The 20,337-nt window shown below is 36.5% G+C and overlaps 1 protein-coding gene across 11 annotated transcripts in view; it reads left to right on the top strand.

Moving 5' to 3' along the window:
* The window catches only part of NEO1 (neogenin 1), a 247,353-nt gene that overhangs the window by 134,030 nt on the left and 92,986 nt on the right, over positions 1-20,337 (top strand). For all 11 annotated transcript variants that reach the window (XM_074392691.1, XM_039468854.2, XM_039468855.2 and 8 more), the window contains 2 exons: positions 4,225-4,379; positions 6,105-6,225. In XM_074392691.1, the coding sequence (XP_074248792.1) occupies positions 4,225-4,379; positions 6,105-6,225 (276 nt within the window). The remainder of the gene's footprint in view (positions 1-4,224; positions 4,380-6,104; positions 6,226-20,337) is intronic.

The raw sequence follows: 20,337 nt of genomic DNA, 5'->3' as shown, positions 1-20,337 counted from the left end.
AGTCAGGCAGCATCTCATCTAAAGAACAGATCAGCACTACACTGGGCAGGTAGAACAGTTTTTTGCAGGTTAGCTTGAGCTGAACAAAGAAACGACATGCTGAAAGCAGATTGGTTAACATCAGTTGCTTCATATTCCTTTCATTGTAAGGGTCAGAGCAGAGGGGACTTTCTTATGTTGGCTAAAACTGTCCCGTTTGGGGATTTTACACACACACTGTCCTAATTTCTCAGAAGGAAAGATAAATAACATAGGTTCAGTTTGGTGATATGGAACTTCAGCACAAGTGACTTCATTTTGGTTCACTCTGTTTGGTTTGATCTTTAGAGTAGCAGCTCAGTCCACATTAGTAGCCTCCCATAAGTTTTATTTAACACAAGTAAGCTTAAGCGACCTTGTTCTAAATAGAAAGACTCACAATTGCAACAAGCATGTTCAGTTTTCCTGCATCTAAATTGATTGCAGCTCATATGAAAACTCTTAAGTTCTTTTTTGTCTGTTTGCTTTGAGAAGGAACAGACAAACTTAACATAAGACGAGTCTAAATTTATCTGGGGGGTAGAACACTAAACAAACATGTTAGAAAAATTTTGAGGAAATAAAGGAAGAATATTTGTTCCACCATATACTATAACATATTGCATAGCTATAGTAATTTTATGATTCTGGCCCAGGAATAGACAGATGGATGAAACCAATTGGTGTCCTGAAATAAACCCCCAAGAATACATAATTTTAGTATTAAATATTTCAAATCAGTCGTTCTTTTTGGGATGACTGATTCTGCCACTTAGAAAAATGTAAAGCTGGATACTTATTAAGTCTAGATTGTTTCATAGAAATATTAGAAGAAGATATAAGTGAATATTATTATAGTACTGAAGAAGGGAAAGCTTTTGGAGTAAAAATAGTGAAATACAGATGATAAAATGGAGAGGACTGACAAGTTTTACCGTGTGAAAACATAAAACTTTGTTACAATAGATGTCTTAAGTTCAAGACAAAAGAGGAAACGAATATTGGCAGCATGAAGACAAGGGGTTCATAGCTTACTATGTTAGTTAGGGCTCAGTTAGGAGCCAGAAACTACGCTAGGCATTTGAACAGAGAAAATTTAATATAAAGAATTATTAATGGCTGGTTGCGGTGGCTCACACCTGTCTTCCCAGCACTTTGGGAGGCCGAGGCGGGTGGATCACCTGAGGTCGGGAATTTGAGACCAGCCTGGCCAACATGGTGAAACCCCATCTTTACTAAAAATACGAAAATTAGCCAGGCATGGTTGTGGACGCCTGTAATCCCAGCTACTTGGGAGGCTGAGACACGAGAATCACTTGAACCTGGAGACGGAGATTGCAGTGAGCCGAGATCGCATCATTGCACTCTAGCCTGGGCAACAGAGTGAGACTCCATTGCAAAATAATAAAAAAAAAAAGAATTGTTAACTATTAAAATCTACTTACTAAAAGGGGCAAAAAGCACTCTAAAGAATACAAAAATAGTAGGTGTAGGGATGGATTAGCTATGACTACCTCTTGAGCTAAGGGAGAGAATCCAGAAATCAGGAAGACTCTCGTTTGGACCTTAGTGGAGAAAGTGTAGGTGCTGTCAAAGAACATAGCTATGGGCCAAAGCTGGGGCACAGGAAGTCCCCTGCTGGGAGGCCACAGAGTTTGTGTGCAGAAAGTGCCTGCTGGGGTGCTGTGGGCTGGACAGATGTTAAGCAGAAAATTGCCCACTGGGATGACATGAGCTGGAGCTGGTGTGGAGGACTATCCAATGGGATGCAGTGTATCCGAGCTGGTGCACAGAAAGCCACATGCTGGAGTAAGCTAGAGAAACTTACAGGAGGGTGATCATTATTGGGTCTCTCACAATCGGCCTCACCATAGGGGCAAAAAGAAGAGCATCCTCCAACCTGAAAATTAAGCCCATCACTCTGCTTTGATGTTCACAAAGCACCCTGTGCTGTTAACAAAGCACCAGCTGACGAAGGTCCATATCCACTACTGCAAAGAAGGACAGATTTGGAGCTGAGAGCCTTGAAATAATAACTCTCATTATGCGAAAAGCTCTTATATATAGATAAGAAAATTGTGAACACTCTAATTGGAAAAATGGCAGCATATTTATATAGATAATTTACAAAAGAATAAATATAAATGGCTTGTCATTGGATAGGAGGATAGTCAAATTCGCTATTAATAGATTTCCCTGATTTCATGTTGTACCAATTTATGTTTTCTGGTTCTTCCATCACTGTGAATGTATCTTGTTTCTTAAGATTATACATTCTTTCCTTCCTTGGGGTAGGTTCTGCTTGCCTGGGGTTCTACCTCCTCTCTGTACTGTTGTTCTTTCTTTACCTAAGTTATATAGGTAGTTTGGATTTCTTTCTAGGGCTTTCTCTAGATGGTGCAATAGGCCAAAAAAATTCCTTTTTTAAAAAGGAAAGGGAGATTGGAAAGCATTAAATAAAACTGTCTCTACTCATAGACAAGCATGATTGTCTATGTAGATAATCCGAAAACTGTATTTACCAAAGCTGATACAACTAATGAGAAAATTTAGGATGGCCACAGGATAAAAGGTTAATACATATACATCACTTTCATTCCTATATACTAGAAGAGAACAACTGGAAATTAAATTTAAAGTACCACTTAGAATAGCATCAAAAATATTTGACATACCTAGATATTTATCTAGCAAAGTATGAACGAGATTTGCTTACTGAAATCTGTAAAACATTTATGAAAGAAATTAGACTTAAATGGAGAGATAAATGTGTGTTCAGGGAAAAGAAAAGAAGACAATATTTTTAAGATGTCAGGTTGCCACAAATTCAACATAATTTCAGTCAGAATTGCAACAGGCTGGGCAGGTTTTAGGTCAACTGTAAAATTGCCATTGTTGTTGTTATTTCATAGAACTAGTCTTCAGTGGAGCTTGCGCCTTTTGATGTAGGGAGTTCCTGTCATTCACACTTTTCAAACACGGATAATATTAAGACCCTTTGTCAAGGCTATCATATAGGAAATTACATCATTAGGTAGGATGCTGGACTACATGATCTTCTCCAACCCTTCTAATTATAAATATTATGATCTATTATTTGTACGTCAGCAATTTACAACCATGGGGCATGTGAAAAGGGAGCTACTGGAATATTCAGACTTTTTCAAATAATCTTATCCTTTCCCTGTCACCGTGTAAAACCATTGCATATCATGAGGGATGTTAGTAGTAGGAGTGCGTTGCATGAGTGAGCTGTTGAAGGACTCTAATGTGACATTTGTTTACTTTTTGTTCTTTACTCATCAAGCTGATTGAAAAGGAAAGTTTTATCAACTCTTTGAATTTTAATTATACCTCTTAGAAAATTGTATAAAGCTTAGGGAAGTAGTCTGTCATATTTATTTTTAGACATTAATTTCTCCAATATATAGTCAACTTAATAAATAGTTCCAAATAAGGAAACTCAGAAATTATCTTTAAAACAGTTGTACCGGCCGGGCGCGGTGGCTCAAGCCTGTAATCCCAGCACTTTGGGAGGCCAAGGCAGGTGGATCACGAGGTCGAGAGATCGAGACCATCCTGGTCAACATGGTGAAACCCCATCTCCACTAAAAATACAAAAAATTAGCTGGGCATGGTGGCTTGTGCTTGTAATCCCAGCTACTCAGGAGGCTGAGGCAGGAGAATTGCCTGAACCCAGGAGGCGGAGGTTGCGGTGAGCCGAGATCGTGCCATTGCACTCCAGCCTGGGTAACAAGAGCGAAACTCCATCACAAAACAAAACAAAACAAAACAAAACAAAACAAAACAAAACAAAACAAAACAAAACAAAACAAAACAAAACAAAACAAAACAAAACAAAACAAAACAAAACAAAACAAAACAAAACAAAACAAAACAAAACAAAACAAAACAAAACAAAACAAAACAAAACAAAACAAAACAAAACAAAACAAAACAAAACAAAACAAAACAAAACAAAACAAAACAAAACAACAAGTTGTACCAGCAAATCATTTTTAAAGCTATTCTATTCCTAACATGTATTTTTATTATATATTTGTTTTATGCTTTTGCACAAATATGTGAAAGCTTCAAGTAATGAGTAAAAATCCTGCAGATTTTATGATTTAAAAAATGGTTGAAATATGAATAGCTACCTATTTTTGTTTTAATTAATGTCTTAATTTCCTTTTTATTTTAAAGCTCAACCTGAATTCCTGAAGCAACCTACTAATATATATGCTCACGAATCTATGGATATTATATTTGAATGTGAAGTGACTGGAAAACCAACTCCAACTGTGAAGTGGGTCAAAAATGGAGATATGGTTATCCCAAGTGATTACTTTAAGATTGTAGTAAGTATTTTTCAAAGAAGTATGTTTATTTCTGTAACCTTTAGGTGTTTTTAAATATAGTCACCAAGAGATCAGTTATCTTATATATACTAGCTTATGTACTACAAATGACATAGAAAAATTCACATAGAATGTAATATCTTCATTGGCTGATGCCCAGAAAAAGCTGAGCCCAGAAATATTTTGGTAGCTTATGTAAGATCACATAGCAAATCAGTGGCTTACCTAAGCCTAGAGTCTAGACTCTTACTTGAATACACTGGCACTCTTAAACACAGCTGTCACCATTTTCTGGCTAATGATTAGCACACACATGTATGCGTGTATGTGTGTCCCCAGTTGTCTTCATAGCTCTCCGTTAAAGGAGCAGAAATGATCCTTTTGTAAAAGATAATATGTAAGAATGCAACTGACTATACGAAACTTAACCAGAAATCATATACTGATGCTGCCCAGACCCTTCAAAATAATGATGACCCAGGGTCAGACAGTTGTTGTAGCAATAGTTACAAAGATTCTTTTTTAAAAATTCATTTTAAAAGTGTCAAATATATTTAAGAATACTCAGCCATAATTGCTTTTATTATATGTTATATATAGTAAATGCTTAGTAGATATTATATACTAATATTATCATTATCTAACATTTTAGTAATAGAATTATCCAGCTTTAGTATTAAAGATTAATGACATACCTTGAGATCTATACATGACATTCATAAAAATGATAACTATAGTTGTTAAAGACAATATCTCATTACAAATTACAAGTAATTCATTACAAATAATTCATTCTTAGAAATATATTGTCTATTTTTGGAATGCTTGATCTCTTGTTACAAAAAGTAATTCACAAGTATTTAACATTAAAAAGCAATCTGTTTTAGTTAAAATATCCCCTTAAAATCAATATTTGGAAACTAAAAATTTTTAAAACAATATACCAATAACAACAGTCATTTTTATTTATTTATTTATTTTTGAGACAGGGTCTCGCTCTGGCTGGAGTATGGTGGTGTGATCATAGCTCACTGCAGCCTCAAACTCCTGGGCTTAAGTGATCCTCCTGCCAACCTGAGTAGCTGCAACTACAGGCATGCACTACCATGACCAACTAAATTTGTATTTTTTGTAGAGATGGGGTCTCACTGTGTTGCTCAGGCTGGTCTTGAACTCCTGGGCTCAAGTAATCCTCCTGCCTCTGCCTCCCAAAAGTTCTGGGATTACAGATGTGAGCCACTGCTCCTGGCCCAATAATAATAGTTGACATTCATGTAGTACTTTTTCATTTATAGAAAGCTCACATGGCTTCATTTAATTTATTATAGTCTAGTCTGTTAGAACTATTGATATGACAGATAATCTTAAGAAAAATAATGCCTTGAATTCACAAATTGGGCTTTAACTATGGTCAGATGGTATTTCGTGCCAGGTGTTTTTCCAAGCAAAGGTATAAGTGTGCAAATAGTGAGAGTATGACTTTCTATGCATTAAGTTCTTCATTGTGAATGACAGTATGTACTTTTCTATTCGGTTAAATTGGTACCTTGCCAATGCATTAGTATGAAATTGAGTTAACAGGTACTGAGGTGGCTAATCTTTAATAATTGAATCATTAAAACTTTACTTGTTTTTTTCCCTCCCTAAAAAGAGCATGTTTTTGAGATTTTGATCCAGTATTTATCAGTTAAATCATGAAATTTTATTTATGTCTTTCTTCTTCAGAAGGAACATAATCTTCAAGTTTTGGGTCTGGTGAAATCAGATGAAGGGTTCTATCAGTGCTTTGCTGAAAATGATGTTGGAAATGCACAAGCTGGAGCCCAACTGATAATCCTTGAACATGGTAAGAGGGGCTGAAATAGTCAGATGCTAGAGGCCACGTGCTTGATGAATGAGCATCCATCAGTCCAAATACCTCATGATTGATAACCTATTAGTAAAGGCCAACATGTGGCATAACTAAGAGAAAAAGAATAGCAGTCTAAATCATTACTATTACATAGAATTACCTAGAAACACAGTTTTGGATAATGTTGAAAAGCAGTTTTTACTAAGGAAAGAAAAACTAAATATTATTTTTTTAGAATTAGTCCTCTTAATCTCACAAATATATTTCTGCCCAATACAAAAAACTTTTTTCCCCCAATTCTTTACACTTTTTTTTAACAACACTTACAGAAAATAACATTCCAACACCGAGAAAACTAAATAACTTTGGAAGCAGAGCTCATTGTTTTCTGCTTACATATAAGTGACAGTTTTGGGCTGTTGGCACAAAATAATCAACGTTCATGAAACCCTGACTGCTGTATCAAACATAAGTTAAAATTATAGGCACTAGTTTATGAAATCCACATCTCTTAGAAAAGCTTAATGGTTTGCATTGATATTTTTAGTTTTTCCAGAATACAATTAAATTATCTTTTCTGATTACCACCCAAAAAACCAAGTTTATTATTTAAAAATTCAGATAACAGGAGGCCGAGGCGGGTGGATCATGAGGTCAAGAGATCGAAACCAGCCTGGCCAACACGGTGAAACCCCGTCTCTACTAAAAATACAAAAATTAGCTGGGCGTGGTGGCACATGCCTGTAGTCCTAGCTACTTGGGAGGCTGAGGCAGGAAAATCTCTTGAACCTGGGAGGTGGAGGTTGCAATAAGCTGAGATTCTGCCACTGCACTCCAAGTGGGTGACAGAGTGAGATTCCGTCTCAAAAAAAAAAAAAAAAATCATGTAACAATTAAAGTATAAAGAAAAAAATGCATCCTATATCTCAAGTTAGGGAACCCACACTATAATTTGAGCAGAGGTTTAATATAAGGAATTGGCATTGCTATTGGGATTAGAGTAACAAAGGTTTATCTAGTAAGAAGTAAAGAGAGGCCGGGTGTGGTGGCTAAAGCCTGTAATCCCAGCACTTTGGGAGGCCAAGACGGGTGGATCACGAGGTCAAGAGATTGAGACCATCCTGGTCAACATGGCGAAACCCTGTCTCTACTAAAAATACAAAAAATTAGCTGGGTGTGGTGGCACGTGCCTGTAATCCCAGCTACTCAGGAGGCTGAGGCAGGAGAATTGCCTGAACCCAGGAGGCAGAGGTTGTGGTGAGCCGAGATTGCGCCATTGCACTCCAGCCTGGGTAACGAGCGAAACTCCGTCTCAAAAAAAAAAAGGAGGAAAGAGAATGCTAGACAGTATAAACATGGCAACTATCAGGAGCAACTACAGCCCCTAGGTCTGAGATAGAGCCCTCAGGAAGAGGTCCCTCTTTTTAAGGCTGAGATCCAGACTCTGTTGGAGATGGTATAACCATGGTTTACTGGATGGCAGAGAAGTTGATGTGGTGCTTTGCTGTCTAAACTTGCTCAAAATCGCCTTTCTTGAGAGTTAGGGAAAACTGCTCACAGTGAAGTGTCTCACCAGAGGCATTCTGCTACAAAACTACACAGTGAGTCAGGTGTTAGGGGAAGCTGCTAGCTATAGGAGCCTGCCATGGTAGTACACTAGAACCAGGAAGGAAACTCCTTTTTTCTGTACTGTATCTCCATTGCCTTCTGTTGATAAAGTTTAATACATGTCCCAACTGGCAAAGGAAAAGTATATAAAGAAGTGGCTCTGTTTTTTGTAGCATAGGCAATGAAATGTGAGTTTGGAGCTGAGAGGCAATAAATTGGTAAGTGGTACATGCTCCAAATCCTGCCACCTGGGGATACTGTGTATGGTTTTATAATTTCCTGTTTTCTTGCAACAGCATGCTGTATACATCTTTTCTATGTCAGCAGTTGATCTGCATCAATATTGTCTATTGTTGAATAGTGTATATTCAACTTTATATATACTTTGTTTTATGTAACTGATTTTGTATTGGTTAACATTTAGATTGGCACCTTTTTTTAAAAATTATAAACAATGATGTATTGAACTTTTTGTGTGATTATTTCCTTATACTAAATTACTAAAAGTTGAATTATTGGATAACAGTTCTGTATTAAATTGATAAGGGTACCTGTTAGGTGCATTATTTATTTGTTTTAGCAACTAAAGCATTTTTCATTTTGAGCATTTCTCAAGAATACATGAAAAAGATGCCACGTTAGACATCGGATTTTGTATCCAAGTCAAATACAATCAGTTACTGGTGTGGCTCCAGGAAGATTTCTCTGATGATGGTAGTTTGGCCCAGGAAGCAAATTGGCAAAGATGGCACCTACTCTGGCTTTTCACTAACATGGCATATATGTAGGATTTTTATATACTATTTTTTGAAAAATATACTTGAGAGTGCTGTTACAGGAAAGCATAAAATATTAGAACTGCTTTTTTTTCTTCTTATGTTTGTCGGTGATCTTACCCTTCCCTGTTCATTGTAAATGATTTTAGGAGAAGCGTGCCATTTTTCCATCTTGGTGAAATGCCTGAATACAACGACCAACTTGTGGCAGTGACTTTTCTTAGTAAACCTCATGGCTATTTGGGGTATATTTATTTCCGTGGAACTAAGCAAAGACACTTCAGTATATTTGTGTTTGAGATTACGGTTACAAATCTAACTGTAACAGTAGAAATGGCTAAGTATGCCAGGATGTCCCTAAACTAATCTTAATTGGGCTTTCCTCTGAAACTATTTGGATAGTATAAACATTGTAGTCATAGTGTGTTTGCTTCCTTCTTTTTGAGAATAGTGTTTTAGGAGCTGATGAAATTTTTTAGTGACATTATTGGGCATGCATTAAAGATGCATAGATTATGAGAAGGAGAGCAAGTGTCATGTTATTCTTTTGTTTTGTGTTTTGCTGTTTTCTTTTAATTTGCAAGATAAATATTTATATGGGAAAGCTAAAAGAAGGAATACAGCAATTTATTAGATCTGATCTCTGCTTTTTTGGAGTTTACAATATAATAAGAGATATATAAAACTTGAATAGCAGTCCAGATGAATGTTATTTTTATATCACAAATAAAGCAGCATAGAGTTCAGAAGAGAGGAATTCTGTCTGTGTGATCAGGGAATTTTTTCATGTAAGATGTCCTTTTTGTAATAGGCCTTGAATTATAAGATTTCTAGATGTTAATTCAAAGGAAAATCTGGATCAGTATAGAAATACAGTAGAAGACCTGTTTCTGTAGTGAGGTAGCCTTTAACTGCAGAATAGGATCAGATTGCATGATTATAAATAATCAAAACAATGTCATGTGTAATGAGTGTGACAATGAAATCAGGTTTAATGAGAGGAAGACAGAGTGCAAGCTGGTTGAAGGAATATTGTTAGAAGAGGCCATTGTGAGATGATAACTATTTATGCTAGAGAAATTGGTCGAAAAGGATCCTACTAACGAGATTGTGTTAGTCTGTTCTTGCATTGCTATAAAGGAATACGTGAGGCTGGGTAATTTATAAAGAAAAGATATTTAATTGGTTCACAATTCTGCAGGCTGTACAGGAAGAGGTTTAATTGGTTCACAGTTCTGCAGGCTGTGCTGGCATCTGCTTGGCTTCTGGGCAGCCCTCAGGAGGCTTCCAGTCATGGTGCAAGGCAAGCAGGAAGCAGGCATTTCACATTGCAGAACCAGGATCAAGAGAGTGAGGTGGGGGGTGCTACACAGTTTTAAACAACCAGATCTTATGAGAACTCACTATCTCAAGGACAACACCAAGCCATGAGGGATCTTCCCCCATGACCCGAACACCTCCCACCAGGCTCCACCTCCAACATTGGGGATTACATTTTCACATGAGATATGGGCAGGGACAGAGATCGAAACTATATCAGAGATGTTAGTGATTTATCTGATTGAGACTTTATCGACTGATTGAACATTATACATTGTTATAGAAGAGTCAGAGATACTTCCAGGGTTTACCTAAGTTCTGGGAAACTAGGTGTATTAGTCTGTTTTCATGCTGCTGATAAAGAAATGCCTGAAACTGGGCAATTTACAAAAGAAAGAGGTTTGGGACTTACAATTCCACATGGCTGGGGAGGTCTCACAATCATGGTGGAAGGCATGGAGGAGCAAGTCACATTTTATATGAATGGCAGCAGGGAAAGAGAGAGCTTGTGCAGGGAAACTCCCTTTTCCAATCCATCAGATCTCGTGAAACTCATTCACTATTATGAGAACAGCACAGGAAAGACCCACCCCCATAATTCAATCACCTCCCACTGGGTTCCTCTAGTGACACATGGGAATTGTGGGAGTTACAGTTCAAGATAAAATTTGGGTGAGGACACAGCCAAACCTTATCACTAGGAAAATGGTGACACCTTTACAAAAATAGAAAAGGAAGACAGATCAAAGTGGAAGGAGATTTCCACTTCTGTTCAGGATATAAAGAGGTGTATAAAGAAAATCCCACTCTCATCACAAGAAAGAGTTTAGTAATTTACAACATCGTAAGTTCTCTTGAGAGAGCTCAGCATGCAAAACAACTGTATTAGTCCATTTTCACACTGCTGATTAAGACATACCCGAGACTGAGTAATTTATAAAGAAAAAGAGGTTTAATGGACTCACAGTTCCACGTGGCTGGGGAGGCCTCATAATCATTGTGGAAGGCAAAAAGCACATGTTACATGGCAGCAGGCAAGAGAGAATGGGAGTCAAGCGAAAGGGGAAACCCCTTATGAAATCATCAGATATTGTGAGACTTATTCACTACCATGAGAACAGTACGGGGGAAACCACCCTCATGACTCGGTTATCTCTTCCACAACATGTGGGAATTATGGTAGCTGCAATTCAATATGAGATTTGGGTGGGGACACAGCTGAACCATATCAGCAACCAGATAACCTAAATTCCAAAAAGGACAACCCTCCCCACACGACCCCCACAAAGGCATAGATTGTGTGTATTGTTTCACTTTTGGCAGAACACAAGAGAAAGCGATGGCTACTGTAAAAGTGAGTGAGAAGAAAACTCCTAGAGTTTTAACTAAAAGGCCTTTAAACACAAGGCCAACTATGGGCTAGTTTGGAATGTCTGGGGACCCCATACACAAAAGGAGTTTATACTTTCTTGCAAACGCTTTTCCTTGTGACTCCACAGAGTACTCCCAATTAAGATGATGCAAAAGCAGGAGACTACAGAAAGCCATCTCTGTGGTTAGAGATGAAGGAAGTGATGATCTGCAGTTGCGGAGAGGCCTTTGTGCCTGGGAGACAGGACAGAGGCCTTCCCATTTGCTCAGACCCTTCCCCTTTGCCCAGACCCTTCCCCTTTAAGCCTTAAACCAGTGGGGGAGGAGCAGAAAACTTTCTTATTTCATAAGTTTCTGAAGGGAGATTAGAAGTCAAACCCCTGTGCTTCTTAGGGGAGGAACCCCCCTGTCCCCAGGATGCAGGCAAAGACCCATTAATGCTGGGGAAAGGGTAGAAGAGAAAACCTTTTACTTCTGAAAGGTGCAGAAATCATTTTGGGCCTCAGTATTCTACAGAAATACCAAGGTCTTTTACTACTAGGGGAAGAGTAGGAAACTTCCACTTAAGACCAGTACAAATACAAAGCAGATTTTGGCTGCCGTAGGAAGAAGAGCCACAGGGCCCGCTTAAGACTGAGGCTGGACCAGAACAATGGAGAAGTCTAGTTGCCCCAACCATGACCTCACAGCAACTAACAAAAGCTTTCTGCTGTTTGGAACGGTCAAGAGCATAGAGGGATATCCTGTGGTATTGGTATGCAGGAGTGGTTGAAAACTCAGAGGAAAGAAAACAACAGAGAGAGATACCCTCTGGCTTCTAAGCACAGGACAATTGGTAGTCTCCCAGTAGAGGAATTTGAAACCTATGGTATACTTAAGGTAACTATAATAATAAAATCCATTCCAAGCTCAATTCCTGACTAGATTAACCTCTTTCACACTAATGACTTGACAAAAAAACAGGCATCCCATTTTTCAGGTGTAAATAATACTTAATGCTGTTCTGCATAGCATGTTCAATATTCATGCAAAAATTAATAGACTTTAAAAAGCCCATCCATTCTTGAGAGAGAAAGCAATCAATAGAATTTCAGACTTTGTGACTTCTATACAACAGAAAGATATTCTTATAAAATATGCCATTCACATTTCATTCTTTATATACTTTATTTATTTATTTAGAGATGGAGTTTTACTCTTGTCACCAGGCTGTGTAGTGCAGTGGCACGATCTCGGCTCGCTGCAGCCTCTGCTTCCCAGGTTCAGCGATTCTTTTGCCTCAGCCTCCCGAGTAGCTGGGATTACAGGTGCGTGCCACCACGCCTGGCTAATTTTTGTATTTTTAATAGAGACAGGGTTTCATATATACTTTTACTTTTAAAATTACTTGAGGTATACTCCCTACAGACTACAAGATAAGTTAAACCAAGAACTCATAAACAACACACACTTTTAACATCTGATCCAGCAATTGTACTCCTTGGTATTGACATGAATTAGTTGAAAAGTTATGTCCACGCAAAACGTGCACGCACATGTGTTTGTAGCATCTTTATTCCTAATTACGAAGATGTCCTTCAGTAGGTGAAAGGATAAATTGGTGTACATCTAGACAGTGAAATATTGCTCATTACTAAAAGAAATGAGTTACCAGGCTGGGTGCTGCAGTGGCTCACGCCTGTAATCCCAGCACTTTGGAAGGTTGAGGTGGGTAGATCACTTGAGGACAGGAGTTCGAGATCAGCTTGGCCAACATGACAAAACCCTAGATCTTCTAAAAATACAAAAATTAGCCAACCGTGGTGGTCCATACCTGTAATCCCAGCTACTCAGGAGGCTAAGGCATGAGAATCACTTGAACCCAGAAAGCAGAGGTTGCGCTGAGCCAAGTTTGTACCATTGCACTCCAGCTTGGGCAACAGAGTGGGACTCTGTCTCCAAAAAAAAAAAAAAAAAGAAAGAAAGAAAAGAAAAGAAAAAGAAATGAGCTGTCAAACCATAATGCCCTTGGAGAAATCATAAATGCAAATTACCAAGTGAAAGAAGCCAGTTTGAAAGGGCTGAAGATGGTGTGATTCCAACTACATGACATTCTAGAAAAGGCAAAACTATAGATTAGTAAAAAGATTTGTGCTTGCCAGAGTTTGGGAGGAGAGTGCAATGAATGAGCAGAGCACAGATTTTTATGGCAGTGAAACTACTGTGTATGATACCGTAATGGAAGATACATGTCATAAATTTGTCTAAGTCCATAGAATTTGCAACATTAAGAGTGAACACTAATATAAACTATGGACTTTGGGTAGTAATGATGTCTGAGTGCAGATTATTGAATTGTAATCAGTGTACCACTCAAGTGGGGGATGTTGATAATAGAAGCTATGCATGTGTAGGGCAGAGGAAATTTTGGTACCTTATGCTCAATTTTGCAATGAATCTAAAACTTCTCTAAATATGAGATATCTGACACTGACACCACCACCAAACTCACAAGGATGTAGAGCAACAGGAACTCTTACTCATTGTTGCTGGGGATGCAAAATGGTGCAGCCATTTTCGAAGACAGTTTGGCAATTTCTTACAAAATTAAGCATTTTTATCATAAGATTTAGCAGTTGTGCTCCTTGATATTTACCCAGATGAGTTGAAAATTTATGTTCACACAAAACTTACACACAAATGTTTATAAGAAATTTACTCATTATTGCCAAAACTTGGAAGCAACCAAAATATCCTTCAGTATCTGAATGGATAAACAAATTGTGATACATCTATACAGTGGAACACCATTCACTGAACAGAGCATCTAAGATGGGACAATATCAGAGGCTGTAACATAAATAAATTATAAGTAAATAGGAGTTTCACAAAAAGAAACAGAACAAAGGCAGGGAAAAACAAATGTTTGAATAGACAATGGCCAATAATTTTTTTAAATGAAAGAGATCAAACCACACATCCAAAAATAAGCTCAATCGCCAAGTAAGCTAAATGCCATGATGATGATAAGAAGAAGAAAATATGCCTGTATACATCATAGTCAAACTTCTAGAAACCAAACATGAAAAAATCTAGAAGGCAGTCAGAAATTTAAAAAGAAAAAAGATACATTACCTACAGAAGAACAAAGATAAGAATTATAACAGACTTTTTGCCAGAAATAATGTGAGCCTGAAGACACTGAGCAACATTTTTTTAGTTTTTTTTTTAATTCAAGTGCTATGCTCCTCTTCACTGTATTGTTCCAAGTTACAATTATTATATGTGCTGCCCAAGTGAGCACAGAGCAATATTTCTTAAGTCCTTAAAAAAAAGGCAACCAAAATTATACCCAGCAAAAGTATCCTTCAAAAATTAAAATGAAATAAAGACCTTTTCAGAACAGAAGATGAGAATTTGTTGCTGACATACCTATGCTACAAAAAATGTGAAAGGACTAAAACAAAGTGGACTAGAGTGTTTTCTTTTTTAAAGTAAACATAAAAATATATATTTTTAATTTTTTAATTACTTTAAGAGAAAATTGACTGTCTAAACAGGGGCCTAGAAAATTTTAATTTTTTTTTTTTTACTCTTTAAGTAGTTTATTTCCACCTTCACAAACTCATGTGCGTTTGGCCATTATGCAAGGCACCATGAATTAAATACTTCTATCAGAATATATTTGTCTTACATGATTCAAGATAAAGTGGATTTTAAAAGCAAATAGGTGCCAGTGATGGGGAAGTGAGGGGAATAGGGCAGGCAGCAGTAGGGTAATATGCAACAACATTTTTCTGTAAAGAGCCGAATAGTAAATATTTTAGGCTTAAAGCGTCAGTCTCTGTCACAGCTACTTAACTCCACCCTCGTATCACAAAAGCCACTATAGATCAAACAACCTTGGCTGCTCCTGTGAAACTGTTTACAAAAACAGGTAGCAGGTCCTAATATGCTGACTCTGGTCTAACACAAAAATCATTGATAACATATCAAATTGAAAAGTATGACAATGTTATATGTAGTGTAGTCCGATGCATAGGGTAGAATCGAAAATAAACTATTGTAAGATTCTTAGAGTACACAGCAATACTTTATGTCAAAGATACTCAAGTACTTTGAATATTATTTTTAAACAAGACTCATGAAGATAAGGACTATTATAAAATTTTTATTTCCTTTTTCAATCATTCACTTCATTATTTTTCTAGTTAAGCTCAGATACTGATCACAGAGATATGTTAGTAAATTATCTGTAGTTTATAGTTCTCCCTTGAACAGTTCCTCCTTGGAGACACTAGGGCACATTTCCTCCTCATTATTCATATACCAGATCTGACTTTCTTCTCTTATCCTTTTATTCTTGACCCTCCCGTTCCCTGTTTGTCTTTTTTCCTCCCACTCCCTCCCCCTCTTTTTTTTATTTAAAAAATTTTAAGTGAAACAGACATTCACTGATAAGAAATAACTTAGAATCACGAACTATCAGGGCTGAAAGATATTTGTCATGTAGTCCAGTGGCTGGCAAACTTTCTGTAAAGGGCCAGAGAATAGATACTTTAGGCCTTACCTGACATTAGGTCTCTGTTTACACCACTCACCTCTGCTATTGCAAGTGTGAAAACCACCACAGACAGAATACAGACTATCTGTAACAAATACATGTGGCTGTGTTCCCATAAAACTTTATATACAAAAGCAGGAAGTGTCCTGGATTTGTCCTGTGGGCCACAGTTTGCCAATCTCAGACTAGTCCATTGTCTCTTGAATATCCCTACATCAGTGTTTCCCAAACTATGCCCTTCAAGATGTATTAATGGGTCTACTAAAAATCAAACAAACAAAAAGTTTGTTTTTGTTCCACAGTCCCCCAGATTTGGGGACTGCTCTATAAACATTATATTCCACTCTTGGAAATTCCCAATGCCAATGAACACAAATGGAAAGAGGCTCAAGATGGGCCAGTGTTCATCATGTCTCCTTCAGGCTGTCCAAGCAACTGCCTTTCTCTTACCAAATCAAGACATATCAGTGAGGTATATCAGAATTTGCTGTATTTACTTCTTGCAAGACAACCCAGTTCTCCTGTGAAAGGAATTCTTTGTAGACTCTTCTGTCTGTGATGTTTTTGGCAGAAAGTGGTCAATGTTGTATCTGGTGCCTTTTATAAATTTTACAACTAATTAAAAGGTGAGTTTAGTATTAAAAAAAAAAAGACTTTGCTAATTATATAAAAGTAATACATAGTTATTTTAGAACACTGAGAAAATACCACTGCCCAAAGATAAGCAGTGTTAACATTTTGGTATGGAAGTGTCTACATGTGTATATATATTTTTTAAAATTAAATTCAGATTATTTGGTACATATTATTTTGTATCTTGGTTTTTCTACTTGTTGTTATATCCTGAGATCTTCCTGATATCATTAAAGGGGTTCAAAGTCATGGTTTATAATGGCCAAAAAACTTTTCCATCATAAGGTTGTATTTAATCATTTTAACTACTTCCTCTATTTTGGGACATCTAAGTCATTTCCTATTCTTCCTTTCTTTATCCCTATTTTTCCTTTTTTATTACTAATGCTCGTATTAGTAGTCTTTGTCCAAATCTCTGATTCTTTCATTAGGAAAAATTCCTAAAACAATTAATGGTTTAAGTCAGTAATATATGTAATTGTCAAAATGGTTTTAGTAAATTATGTAACAATTTACATTTTTACTATAAGTGAAGAAAGGATACAAACCTAATTACATCTTACCCAGCTATTAAAAAGTCATGTTCATTTTGAAATACAAAATTCAGGCTGGGTGCAGTGGCTCTCACCTGTAATCCCAGCATTTTGGGAGGCTGAGGCAGAAGGATCACTTGAGCCCGAAAGTTTAAGACCAACCTGGGCAACATAATGAGACCCCATCCTCACAAAAAAGTAAAAAAACAAAAAACATTGGTCAAGTGTGGTGGCACACACCTTTGGTCCCAGCTACTAATGAGGCTGAGGTGGGAGGATTGCTTGAGCCTGAGAGCCTGAGGCCTCAGTGAGCTGTTACTGCACCATTGCACTCCAGCCTAGGCAGCAGAGCAAGACCACCCACCTACCCACGCAAAAATAAACTTTATTATTGGGCAAAAATGACATCTTATTCATTGAATTTTGTATCTTTGATTGTGAAGGGGAATATTTGTCATATGTTTAGAAATACAGTTATTCTCTGGTATATAGGGAAGATTGGTTCCAGGACCCCCACATATGCCCAGATCTGTACATATTGAAGTACTGTAGTCAGCTCTGTAAGAACTGAGTACATGAAAACTAGGCTGTGTATAATCAGGTTTTACATCCCACAAATACTGTATTTTCAGTTGCATTTGACTGAAAATAAAAATCACCATAAATGGAACCATGCAGTTCAAAACCATGTTGTTCAAGGATCCACTGTAGTCTACCTTTGCTCTTCTGTGAGTTACATACTTCCGTTAGTTATTGAAAAAGAAAATAAATCTCTTGTGAGGTGCTTATCTTCACAAACCTTCTTTTAAAATAATGTTGAAAGTATTTGTGAATTGTTCATAGTCTTATTTCTGTAGGGAGAGTTTTCTGATTCCCACCTGAAGTGTGTGGCTATATATACTGGCCATCAGCTGGCTGGCTAGCGCTTGGCTGCAAGAAGCTGTTTTGGAGCATCCATAGTAGGCCTGTGGTATCCTTAACATGACTATTAGGTTAGTTATCAGCTTTGAACATTTAATGAAATTTAATAATTACAGTTAAAATATATAAGACATTTGTGCATTTATCACTGGAAAACAGAGTTCCTGAGCAAATTGTGAAGTAGAACTTGACGTCTGCTCCCAACATGCTTTCTTCATCAGAATATTTAAAATACAACTTTTAATATTTACCTTTACTTTTATACATTTTTCAGTAACAGCAGCTCTTGATTTTAGAAAATCTTGTGTCTTTTAAAAATATTTATCTGAACATAAAACAGCATTATTTTTATTTGCTGCAATTTCAGATTAACATTGCCTGTCATTTTATGCTAAAATCCTCTGTTTTTTTTAATAATTATTTATTGAACTATATGTTTTAAAAAGCATTGGCAGGTACATTATTATTATTATTATTATTATTATTTAAATTATTGCCCGTCGATTAAGAGTACTAGGAATTCAGGTAAAATGTCTCTATTTTTTGTTCATTAACTTTTTATTGGCCTTTCTTACTGTCAGTTGAATTTAAGAATAGATTGCAAAATTATCATGTGAGACTGGAATGTAAAAACACAGAAATATGCTTTTCTTTTTCTGTCCTTTCATACCAAGTCTGATAATTGGCAAATTTTAGTTCTAGTAAAGGAAGAAGGATTGATGAAAAGGGAGTAACATGAACTTGTTTTTTATAAAGGAAACTTATACTTTACCAGCTCCTTAAATGACTGCTGGGACATTATGGCCATGGTAGATAAGAATATACACTGAGCATCCCCCCCTCCACTTTTTTTTGACAGAAGTTTTTGTAAAAAATTCCATATAGTATCTGAGGTTGGTATTGAGTAATAGAAGCACTGGAATAAGTGACTAATGACCTGGCATGATTAAAAGTTGGCTAGATAGTAGGAAATTTTTACTCATTAGTGGAATATTTTAATTCCAAAGCACTAGGATGTGCAGTATTTGGTGTTGGTGTTAACTAAAGGATAAGTTCTAATCAGTTATTTTGCTTTTTTGTAATAGTTAATTATAACTTTAGGGAAAGTTTTACTCAAGGTAACTGGTATAATTTGACTTCTTAATCATGAATTTCATGTCTAGGAACTTTCTAAAGACTGAAAATGTATCTGCTGTCACTGCTTGGGTTCTAATTCATGCCTGCTGTTAATGACTGGAGTACATATTGTAATTCTGTGATTTTTTTATTTTCTACAAAATGAATTAAATTCAATGATCTCTTAGGTCCTGTATCACTCCAAATACTCTGTTAAATGCAGTTGTTTTACAAACATACGCATTTAATGTAAGATGTGTTTCAGAATGCTGCTTCTGTATAGGTATTGAAATAGGTGTGTTGTTTGCAGACAGGTTGAGGCATTTCCAGTTAATAATTTTATGTAACCTCTCATAACTTGTATAATGAAACAAACCTTGTGCTGAAAGTCTGATATACTGGATTAATGTCCCAGTCCCACTGTGGATGAAGTGATTAACCTCTCTGTGCCTCAGTTTTCTTACCTGTAACTTTAAACAGTCATCTCTGCACAGCACACCTTTGAGGGACAAATAGAATAATATCTGTAAAGCATTTTGTAAATTGTAAGTATAACCTTAGGGTAATAATGATTCAAAAGAACATACAAAGGCAGAGCACCCATGAGAATTCAGTAGTCAGCATTAAAGAAGATTAAACATGAAGATAAAAGCTTAACTTTATGAAGTAAAGTTTGAAGATTTTTTTCAAAATAAACAACAAAAATCCACATAATATTCAGTTAGAGCATTTAAATTGGCAAAATTAGAAAATCTTCTTTAAATGACCAGATTGCAAGGCATCTGTAATGATCTGGTTAAAACTAAACTTGCACTGAAATATTTTAAAGTAAACATAACACATGTTCATTGTCAAGAATAAGAATACATAATTGACTGAAATAAAAGTAAATTTACATTTTAGCCCTTCCCTTAATCTTACTTTCTAGAGATAACCCTTGTTAACAAACGTTCTATGTATTTGTGCACTCAGTAAATAATTTGTTAAGCAAAATTTTATATGGCAAATATTCATTGTGCTAACAGTAAGGATGAAACAGTTAACAGGCAGACATGATTATCTGCCCTCGTAGTGGGCAGATAGTCTTATTGTCTGTTAGTAGAGACAGATAATAGGCAAGTAAATGAATAAGTATACCTTTTATTGTCTACTTAAATAAAGATAATGCTCTGATCAAGAATTATTGGGGGTAGAGTACAAGTTTTTTTAAATAGGGTAGACAGAGAGGGTCTTTCTGAAGTGGTGATATTTGAGACCTGAGGATTAGAAGGAGCCTGTGTGTCTG

Source organism: Saimiri boliviensis, chromosome 2 (genome assembly GCF_048565385.1).
Source record: "Saimiri boliviensis isolate mSaiBol1 chromosome 2, mSaiBol1.pri, whole genome shotgun sequence".
Taxonomy (NCBI): Eukaryota; Metazoa; Chordata; class Mammalia; order Primates; family Cebidae; genus Saimiri; species Saimiri boliviensis.
The sequence above is the reverse complement of the archived record's forward strand: the minus strand, read 5'-3'. Positions and strand labels throughout refer to the sequence as shown.